Genomic DNA, 11,200 nt, shown 5'->3' with positions numbered 1-11,200 from the left:
CAGGAAGCACTAATAATAAATTGAGTGCCTTTATATTCCGCATATAGATTTGATTATGTCATATTGACTGCATGGGAAAACATTTACTTCAGTATAATTTTGATGACAATCTAAGAGAGAGAAATGTCCAAACATTTTGAATGTTTAAAATCACAAATTATGGTCATAACTCTTATGAGAAGAAAGCTAGTTTTCATTTATTTTAAATGTTAGATTTTAGAGGTTTGACTTGAGATGTATAGTGTCCAACACTAATGTCAGTATTGAGAAAAAAATATAATACATTCCCCAAGACTCTGAGCTGGGGTGCCATGATTGTAAAAATTAAGAATCAGGACTCAGACTTCTTACTGCACAGGAAACCCTGTCAGGTCTCCCAATAAGCCTTATACTTAGAAAGCTGAGGGAGGAAAACTGATACAGGTCCATTCTTGACTACAAACTGAGTTTGAGACCACTGGGCTTTTTGAGGTCCTGTCTAATAGTGAGAAACAAGAGCCCAGAGAAATGGGTCAGAACATCAGTTGCTCTGCCAAAGGACCTTGTTTGATTTTCAGCACTTACAAGGCGCCTCCTGACCATCTGTAACTTCAGCTCCAGGAAATGATGCCCTCCTCTGATATCCATGGACTCAAGGTACAAAATGGTGCACGGACACACAAGGAGGCAAAACACCCATACACATGAAATACAAATAAATGAAAGAAAAGACAGTCCAACTGAGAACAACAGCAAAAGAACAAACCTGGCCATATTTGTGATGATATCACATGAATTGTTTCCATGAACTGATTTAGGGGAATTTTTAATTAGAAAGGAACTTAAAAATTTCACTGAAAACAGAAGGACAGACTCCAACTATCGATATATACACACAAAGACAAAGCTCTGAGTTAGCAGACAAAAATCTGTAGGGAAAAACATCCCATTGTAGAGCCCGTGGGGAGCCAGTGGCATTGGCAGTGAGAACAGCTGTTCCTGAAGTTTGCAAAACCCAAAAGGCACATCTGAGAATCCTGGTGACTAGGCTTAGCACTGACATAGGAAACTCGCTCTCATGACGTGTGGAAGAAATCCAGTGGAAATCCAACAGGAGTTCGGTATCCAAAGCAAAAGAGAGACAGAGATACAGGATGTGGTTAAGGAGAGCAAGTCTGTTCCACGTGGATAAGTCCCAGTTACTCAATACACACAGTGCTCCTGAGAGTTCTGCCATAGCTGCAGAGCCAGGGAAGAGGGAGTCCAAAAGCCCCGGATGGTTGGCCATCTCCTTGTGTATAAATCCAGGTTCTGCAAACAGAGAGGAAGAGAGTGAACGACTGTGTAGGCCAGACTGTAGTATATGACTGTGTTCTCAGAAAGCAGGTCAGTTGAACAGGAAGCAGCAAACAGCATCGTCAGCTGTCTCTAGTGGCAGATGCTTTTTACTCTTTTTCTGGTCTTTCTATTTCAAGAATCTATGTGGGTATATATTTTCATTTGATTTAGTGATTCAGTTTTGATATTTTTAGAACATTCTGAAAGACATTCTTTATTTTTTAGAAATGTTACTATGTATGTGGGTATCTATATGTAGGTCAATGCACATGGGTCTGGGTTGTCATAGGGGCCAGAAGATGGTATAGAATACCATGGATCTAAAATGTCACTGCATGAACTGTGGTGGCTTCAGGCATGTTCTAGATTTGGTTTCATCTGCAATGGCATGTATCACAGGAAGGGAAAAGGGTGTGTGACTGAAACACTTGGGCCCAACAACAACCATCAGAGGCACACACTGTAAACTTTTGAGGACTCAGTATTTCCTCCCACAATAAAGTTTCTGTAGAGCTGACTTCATATCTTTGTTCCTCAGACAATAGACAACTGGATTCAAAGACGGCGTGACCACAGAGTAGAAAATGGATGCCAGGCGACCCAGGGTCGGAGAGTACTGAGAGGCAGGCCTCAGGTACACAAAGCTTCCAGTTCCATAAAACAAGATGACAGTGGTCAGGTGAGAGGAGCAAGTAGAAAAGGCTTTCCACCTGCCCTCCACTGAGGGGATTCGAAGAACTGTGGTCACGATGCCAATGTAGGAGACCACAGTGAGGGCAAAAGAGCTCATGACAATGCAGCTGCTGACAGCAAAGCCCACCTCCTCACTGAGACGGTAATCAGTGCAGGACAGTCTCATGACAGGAGGGATGTCACAGAAGAAGTGCTCCACAACATTGGGACCACAGTAGGGGAGGGAGAAGGTGTTGAATGTATGAAAGGCTGAGTAGATGGAGCCACTCATCCAGGCAGTGACCACCAGTGCAGAGCAGTACTTCTGGCTCATGATGGTTCCATAGAGCAGTGGTCTGAGGATGGCCAGACACCGGTCATAAGCCATGGCTGTGAGCAGAAAGCATTCGGCAGAAGAGAATGTGATAAATATGTAAAGTTGTGCTACACACTCGAGGTAGGAGACAACCCCAGAGCCTGTAAAGGATATAACCACTGCCTTGGGGATGGTGGCCGAGGTGTAGCACACGTCCAGGAAAGACAGATTCTTCAGGAAGAAGTACATGGGAGAGTGGAGCCTCCTGTCTCTCATCACAGCCATGATGATGGAGAGGTTTCCCAGGAGACCAAAAGTGTAAGCAAACAAGAAAAATGGGATGACCACCAATCTCAGCTGTGGGACATCTGAGAAGCCCCTGAGGATGAAGTGAGTGACTCTTGTGTGATTGTTCATGTCTGCTGAATTTGTGTTCAGAAGTAGTGCCACACTCAGCTGAGGGAGGGGACAGAAATAAATGGCAAGCTCAGAACATGTGGGTAGGGCCCTGTTGACTACGAAGGCATGGCTTTTACAGAAAAGTAAGAAAATGAAGTAGCCAATCTAAGTGCAGTTTGATGAATTAATTTAGAGAAGGTAGATTGGGTGATGGAGGAGGAAGAAGGAACAAAGAGGATAGAGGTGTGGAGAGGGAGGGACATACAGGAGAAAGCAGGGGTGGAGAGGGAGAGTGAAGGGGAGTAGAAAGGGAGGGGGAAGAGTAGACCTATGTCAACGTTCTCTTGCTTTTATGTTTTGCATGGTGTCATGGTGAGAAGCAGTCTTTTCTATGTACTTTAAATTTTTTACCTGTATATGTGTATGTGTATGTAGTTTAGTCTCTCTCTTTCTGTTTCCCATCCCCCTTTCTCTGTATGTGTGTGTGCGTGTTCATAAATGCACAGGCCACAAAATAGGTAAGGAGTCCACAAAACTATTTACAAGAGTCGGTTATCTCTCTCACCTATGTAGATTCTGGGATTCACACTCAGGTCGACAGCTTTGCAGACATCTTTACCTGCTGAGCAACCTGTCCTGCCCCTTTCTATTTGATCTTCTATATATTGAAGCAGTTAAATTTTTGTGGACATTTTCAAAATTAATTGAACTTGTTTTAGATAAGTTTCTAAATTTTGCTTTTATTTTTAATATGCCCCCTTTAATCACTTGAATTTTAGAAGGTTTTGAGCTTTTTGATTTTCTTCATATTGCTGATTTACAGCCTTCTTTACTTGTGTTAAATTTTCTGTTTTTCTGCAAACTACTGATTGAAAACCTTCATTTTAGTATTAACAGAAAGATCAGCATCCGAGTCCGTGTGTAAGTGTCTTCAATTGAATGAATGTTTGTTGATCAACCCCACAGTTCTAGATTTCTATAAATCCTTGTTTCTAGAGACCTTGATTTCATTTATTTATTCTCCTGATATTTTCCTGTGTAAGTGCATTTTTCGAAGCAGAGTCTGCTTCCTCTGCATACAGAGATGGTCAGTATCAGATGATGAGCCTTCATTGGAAATTAGTAATTAGACAAAGGAAAACAAATAACTGTAGCCTCTCTAAGATATCAGCTTAGCTCTGAGCCATTAATCTCTGTGGTGTCAAGACAGAGAGAGAGAGAGAGAGAGAGAGAGAGAGAGAGAGAGAGAGAGAGAGAGAGAGAGAGAGAGAGAGAGAATGAGAGAGAGAGAGACAGAGAGACAGAGAGAAACTCACTTGCATAGACAAACATAACCCTCCCCCAAGACTAACTGGATGCAAAAGATGCAGCCTGCTGAGTAGGTTTAATACAATATGTGGGATTCATGGAAGTCTCTGCTTCTCTGCCCCTTTTCTGGTTCACCAGCAGATGTCAGTCACAGGTGCTGAACAGGAGAACCAAGGCTCCCACTCTTGTTCTGTATTGCCTATCCTTCTATTTGGTTGAAGCCACCCTGATCACTCCCAGGTCAGCTGGGAGCAGGTAATGTAGTCATGGGGACTGATGAAGGTACTGGCTGTAGCCAGAGTGGGGCAGTGTGGGCATTTCCCGTAGAAGAGGGAAATAGGCACAGTGCATGGAAAAGGGTCAAGTTTGCATAAAGTACAACCTCTGTTGTGCTCTGGATGGAAGAGGGGTGTCTTTGGTCATACCTGGAATTCCTGATACAGCTTAGTAGATCCCATCTAATGTAAGGAGAACACTTGAATGAGCTTTGAGGACTGGGTGCAGAGGTCCTGGTAAAATTCCCACATTTCATGCTGTTTTGTAAAAACCTCGGAAGTACAAGCAACACCATTATATTTCCAAAAGGCAGAGCTGGGAAAGTGAATGTTCATTTGGAAGAGAATTAATGCAGGGAGGGAAGTGAGGAGCTAACAGACTACAGCCAGAAAGACTCTTTCTTTCAGGGCTAGGTGAATTTGCTTGTCACCTTGACTGAGCCAAGCCATGGTGGCTGTGGGTCATAAGCCACCTCCCATTTACTCCCTCCTCCATATTCCCAGACTCCTCTTCCTAAGATGACATGATCAACCCAGGCTCAAGATACTACCTCTGGCTTTGGAAGAGAGCAAGACCAGATCCTGGCTTGTGGGTTGGCATGGCTGTCAGAATCTGGTGTGACTGGGGTGTGGGTTTCATTAGAAGGTGGAATTAATGTTGAAGATATTTACTAATGTTATTTTTAAAACAAGGGAACAATTACAGATGTCACATTTGGGCTGTGGAAACTTGTACCTTCTAAGCTTTGAGACATTGTACTCATCAGAATGTCTTTGTCAATGCAGCAAACATCAAATACCAAGATAACTTGGACAAAAATCTTTACATTGTATCTTTACATTGTATGTTTACATTGTAAATCTCCACATTTTCCCACAAAGTACCAGAAATAAATTTTCTTTCTCTTTAAATCATGTTTAACACTCAAAGGGTAACCTAAGTGGAACCTGAGGCAATTGCTGATATAAGTGTATGTAAGAGTGTGATGTGATATTACCTACCTGTATAAAGTATGGAATTTCTGTTCTGGACTGTTTGCCTTATTGGTACTGGGCACAGGGGGAACTAGGAAGAGCTTTCACACTAGGCAGACTGGTCACACTAGCCACAGTGGTCACATGACTGGAGTGGCAGCTCACTTTTTTTAAGAGCTTTCCCTTTATTGATCTTTAGGTGCATGGCGTGATTTCTCGTGGAAAATTATAACAACAGTAGCTATTTCCAGTAGAGCTTCAGTGGATGCACTCACTAATGCATACGTCCCTTCAATGTATAGATTCCATGCCCTTTGGGTGTGTACTCAGGCTTGGGGTTGCTGGATCCTGGGACTGTTGTATTCCCAGCTTTCTGAGGGTTCTGCATTAGGCTCTGTTTGTAATCGAAATGGTGAGTAGGTGTGGTTGCCAAAGATGATTATGTTAAATGGTCATTTAACAGTGTGCTCAGGCATGGGGACAACACATAAATCCTATTCAGGCATCACTATCAGAAATTAAAACTGAAATAGTCTGAAATCCTCCCGTTCAGAGAAGGTGAAGCAGGAGGCTCAGAGCATTAAGATCCTCTTGGCTTTCTAGGGAGTTTGAATATAACTTTGGACACATGAGGGACTGTTTTTAAAAAGACATTGACTGCATAATTCAGTTCCAAATCAATAATGCAGTTGGTCATGTAGTATCTTCAGCGAGGATGAGAGAAATTAATGCTTGTGCTCAGCCCTCTTTCTTCTTTTTATAGAGTTTAGAGTCCCTGCCTAGAATGGTTCTGCCTAACACATCCATTGACCCAAGCAAGATAATCCAACACTGACCTTCTCAGAGGCTAGTCTTAGTCTAAGTAATGCTTCATGAGTGTGCCTAGACATTTATCTTCTAGGTAATTCTGAATCTGATTAAGTGAGATTAAATATCATAGTCCCATATGCAGGAGAGGTGGGGAGGGACCCACCTGTTCTCTCAATAAGTGGAATCCAGTCATTGATACCTGACATGAACTGAGGAGTATTTCCTTCTATGTTTTCTGTACAGCCGAGGTGCAGCTCACCTGGGCATGAATTTCCAGAGTCAGCTTTATTAATCAGGCCTCTGGTGGTTTCAGGTCCTAATTTCCCCAAGGTTGGCTCATTATCTGAATTCTTAAAAGATACATTTTCAAAAGCAAATCTTTTTGATTGTGTATATGTTTGATTAATTCCTCAAGTTTGTAATTTTAGATCATGGAAGCAATGAGAGTTTGGAAAATGAAAATAGACAATAAAACACAGATTTGGGTCACAGATCCAACCCCTGTTCACTCAGTTGGTGGTCTGCACTCAGTCTTCAACAGGCATTCACTCTAGAATGGAAGGCACCATGTCCCATTCCTGGGATGTAATTTTGTCTTTGAATCCCAGAGATGTTACATTTCTTTATCTATTGCAAGTTTATCATCAGCCCTTAGATAGTTGTCCCTTAGAGAAAGAGGAATTCCAGCCCTTGGCAGTAGCAGCTGTCTGAGGGAGATGACAGAGTTCATGGAGGTGCTGGGAGAAGACATGTGTAGGAGGCTGGGACTCTCTGGGGACTGTGTGTTTAGGAGCATTGAAGGACGGACCCGAGACCCTTGGGAAATGGGAGAATCTGCTCTACATAACCTGTGCTTTTTCTCCAACCAGTTCTTTCTATGACAGTGTAAACAAGGTTATTGATGGTAAATCATTTATTAAAACAGTCTGCTATATATTGTAATATGGCTCTCACCTAAATGGCTGATGTGTATGAAAATTTAGAAAATGTGGTCAACCCATCAACATGGTCAAGGTAAGGCGGGATGGAGCAGCTAACCTCAGTGCAGACACAGAAGCAGAGAAAAGTGGACTGCTGGGCTCTTTGCTATCAGTCTCCTAGGATACAGTAAATCCAGATGAGCTGACAACCAATTATCACATCTGCAAGTATGAGAATCTGCTCGGTACCTGGCATTGCTGTAGGGATCACATTTTCTAAGATAGAGAGACCATGCCTGCTGCAGGGTACTGTGCATCTTGCCAGAAGCTGTTTATACAGAGACTATGCCTTTTTGAAAATATATAGTCAAGTAAGTAAAGGGTACTCTCAGAATGGGCTAGGGACTTGTGCACATATTTAAATCAAAAGAGTGATCACTTGATAGATTCTAGAGCTCCTCTTTGAAAATCAAAGTCTTTTCTTGCAGAGTTTAAATTATCATTGGCCTTAACCCAGTTTCCTCCTGCTCTCTCTAATGTCTTCCTAGAGCCGACGATGTTTGCACTGGTCCATGAGAGTTCGTGCACCAAAAACTCAATAGCAGATTCATTTACATTAGTGCTTCGATGTGGATATGATTTCAAAAAAGAGTATGTTGCTTCTGTAGTTAAAGAATCATGAAAAACCTTCATCAAAATAGAACTTAAAGCCTGGTGGTGGTGGTGCATGCCTTTAATCCCAGCACTGAGGAGGCAGCTTCAGACAGGTCTCTGAGTTTGAGGCAATTCTGGTCTACAGAGTGAGTTCCAGAACAGCCAGGGCTGCACAGAAAAACCTTTTGTTGAATTGTCTCCCAATATAAACATTGTGTGTGTGTGTATGTACATATTCTCTATATATCTCGAACTCTATCTAGATTTTAGATTTTAAAATAAAATTGCATTAAGTTACAGGTGAAGAGCTCACACACTGGCACCAAGTGTCTTTGTTTTTTAGATTAAGTTATTTGTAGGTGGTGGAGTGGGTGGAGTGGGCTGCCTGAGCTCATTTCTTGTAGCGAAGTGTTCCCCTCACATTCTGACCCCATTTGGCATTGTCTTCCATGGTTGTGTCTGAGGTCTTCTTGATCATTTTGACTCCTTGGATGGCCTGATTCCTGCTCCTTAGACACAAAGGCTGGGTTCTTATTCAGCTGCCACTCAGCCTTCCAAAAATACTCACTGCTTCTCCTTCCTGCTTCCAATGTTTTCCCCAGAGACAGGATGTCCATTCCCCCTAGTGAGTATGCTCTGTACAGCCCACCACCAGCTACCCAGTGACCCCAGCTCTCAGGAACCATGTCTAACATGGATGTAAATCTTCCTTCCTCAGTGCAGTTCTCTGAGGACCTGACAGTTGCTAAAAGTTGCTATTGTGTAGTGCCTGCTTTATATATTTGTTCAATCTTCTCTCTGTCAATTTGGTTCTTTGCAGTCAAGTTCCACCCTATGGCAGCAGAGTCAGTCCCTGCCTTACTCAGTCTTTGATTTGCACAAGAGGCCAAGTCCTTCTGCTGTTGCCATGCCCCAGAGGAAGCAACTCATGATTCCTGTAAACTCAGGTGGCCAACCACTGACACCTAGGAGTACTCTTGAGAAGATGGCTTAAGATAAAGCATCACTGAGTTAGTCATTAGTTTACTGGCTTTGAGTTCACTGTCTGGTCATTAAGGCATTGAACTTGCAATGCCCCTGCCTCTGCCTATTAAGCAGCTGTGCAGACAGCCCTGTACCTTTAGGACACTGTCAGCATTCTGATGTATGCAGAATACACTTTGACAACTTTAGAAACAGAACTCATAGCAGTTGTTACTCCAATCTGCAAGCAAACCTTCTAAGCAACAAGCCCGTGTCTCTTTGAGCCAAGGTCATGGTACATACTAAGGGTCTGTGGTGAAATTATACTCCATGCGTTTGTGATAGAGACTAATGCTCAGGTATTGTATAGCTTCTCCCCTTTTATAGAGACTTTCAAGTTTCTTTAAAAAAAAAAAACAGGTTGATTCACACACAGTGAGCACATCTTACAAATAGGCACAGAGGAGATTTTGCTTTGTTTCATCTCACTCAGCTCTTACCTGCTTGGACAGTGTCACTTTCTGTGTCCAGCCGTCATCAAGTGGTGAGATGGACAGTAGGACTGTCTCTCAGGCACAAAGTCAGGTGTCCTGGCCAGGTGTGTTGGAGGTATGGATGCTTGAGCCTGTTTGATGTCCTTTGCATGCCTTAAATATTGTGAAATGATTCACCTGCCGGTCCATCTGGGAAAGAAGAGAGCATGCTTTGAGCTGTCTGGGGACCTGGCTCTGGGAATATGCTTGTTTCATGCCAGGTCTCATGGATTATGTATTCTCAGGGTCCCTATGGTGTGTCTCAGAGACCTTAAAACAATGTTTTCTGAGGTCACATGAAAATAATTGTTGGTACATTAAAACCTGGTTTGATTAAAAAAAAAAAAAACCTCAATCTTGAGTATGGGAGGCAGACATTTATTTTAAGATACAAATATCTGTATACTACCCAGCCTACAAATGTTGTATTTTTTCTATATATTTTCTCTCTTTCTTTGTATATGTTTATAATTTGGAGGCTTATATTTGATAATATGATTTATATTTGGTTGCAGAAATTGTTAGATGTCTAATTTTATTTTTGTCCATGTGAATACTGTTTTTCTCTACCGTAGTTTTGAAGAGACCATTTCTGACCCTTCAAATTTTTTTAGTTACTGCGGGTTTCTATCATGAGAAAATACAATATGTTGCTGTTTTACCTAAAACAACACTGTAATTCAGAGAAAGAGCCCAGAAATGAAAGTAAACATTAAAGCCCATAGATTTCCAATACAGTGCTAAGGATGAATGGAATGAAGACAGAACCCAGGACTTGTCCCATGTCAATCAAAACTAAAGCAATCCTGTCGGTTGTTACATCTTCGAGGAGAGACAGCTCACATTAAAGAGAAGTGTAGTGAGTAAACAGGTCCCATCCCTGAGAAGAACAGCCAATGCTGGATAATGATGTCTTTTTCAAATGTATTCTTAAGACATGTCTAGGTCCGGTAACCATTTTCATCTTATATGTAGGCAATATCTCTTGCTTAATTTTAAAAATTATTTAATTGTACGTAAATGGACACCTTGTACTAATATAGGCCTGTGGAAGTGAGAAGAGGCTTTGAACTTAATAGATGGTTGTGATTTGTTATGTCTTTTTAAAAGACACTTTTTAGTTGGGGTAGTATGAAGAAGAATGGCCCCTTTAGACTCATGTGTTTGAGAGCTTGGCCATAGAAAATGGCACTATTGGGGCCTTATTGGAGTGGAATGACCTTGATGGAGGAAATGTGACACTGCAGAGGTAGGTTTTGATATCTCCTTTGCTCAACCTAGGCCTAGTGTGGCAGTCTTCCTTCCCTTCCTGCAGATCAAGATGTAGAATGATCAGCTCCTTCTCCAGCACCGTTTCTGCCTGCATGACACCATGCTTTCCACCATGATGATAATGGGCCGAAGGTCTGAAAAGTGTCAGCAGGCCTCAATTCAATGTTTGTCTCTGGAAGAGTTGCCATGGTCATGGTGTCTGTTCACATGGATAGAAACCCTAAGTAAGACACTAGTGAATGAGGATGCAGCTGTGTGGAACTTTCCCTCAGAGTGACAGATGCTTGTACATGTAACAGACTATTTCCACTGTTCCAGCCTTGCTGCAGGAAGAGGAGCAGTCTTTGTTGGCCTCTGTGATGCACTTCAGTTTCTGAGCACATCCTTAGATTATCAGGTCACCTCAGAGCCCTTGTGTGACAAGGTTCAGTGGAAATACAAGGAGCTGTACCCAAGCCTGTGAAGGGCAGGAGGGGAGGGACAGAAAAATGCTCAAAATACATCTTAGTTTCACTGCCATGTCACATGGGTCTACAAACTAAACAATATGTATGAATCTAAACCATCTTATTCATTCATGAAATTGTGATACAAAATATATCCTTGAAACGTGGGAGCCACTTCTCCAAGGGAAGATACCAGAGAGTATGCTAGTTACACAATGTTTCTTGTGACTTATTTGAGTTAGATAGTTTGCATGTCTACTTGAGATACAGTTCTGTAAGCGTCCAGTAGCACAGGTTAAGGTCAAACAATATTTGCTTCTTGGGGAGAGCATTAATAAGC

The 11,200-nt window shown here is 42.1% G+C and overlaps 1 protein-coding gene across 1 annotated transcript; it reads right to left on the bottom strand.

The window, feature by feature from the left end:
• Positions 1 to 1,795: 1,795 nt before the first annotated feature.
• On the bottom strand, positions 1,796 to 2,722 carry LOC308425618 (olfactory receptor 5AR1-like; the record flags this gene model as incomplete). The annotated part of the gene is made up of 1 exon (XM_080923025.1): positions 1,796 to 2,722. One exon carries the CDS (start codon positions 2,720 to 2,722, stop codon positions 1,796 to 1,798), a length of 927 nt encoding a protein of 308 aa, XP_080779151.1.
• Between the last annotated feature and the right edge of the window lie 8,478 nt (positions 2,723 to 11,200).

This window comes from Micromys minutus (assembly GCF_963924665.1).
Source record: "Micromys minutus genome assembly, chromosome: 10".
In the NCBI taxonomy this organism is placed as follows: domain Eukaryota; kingdom Metazoa; phylum Chordata; class Mammalia; order Rodentia; family Muridae; genus Micromys; species Micromys minutus.
This window is presented reverse-complemented; position numbering and strand designations above follow the sequence as displayed.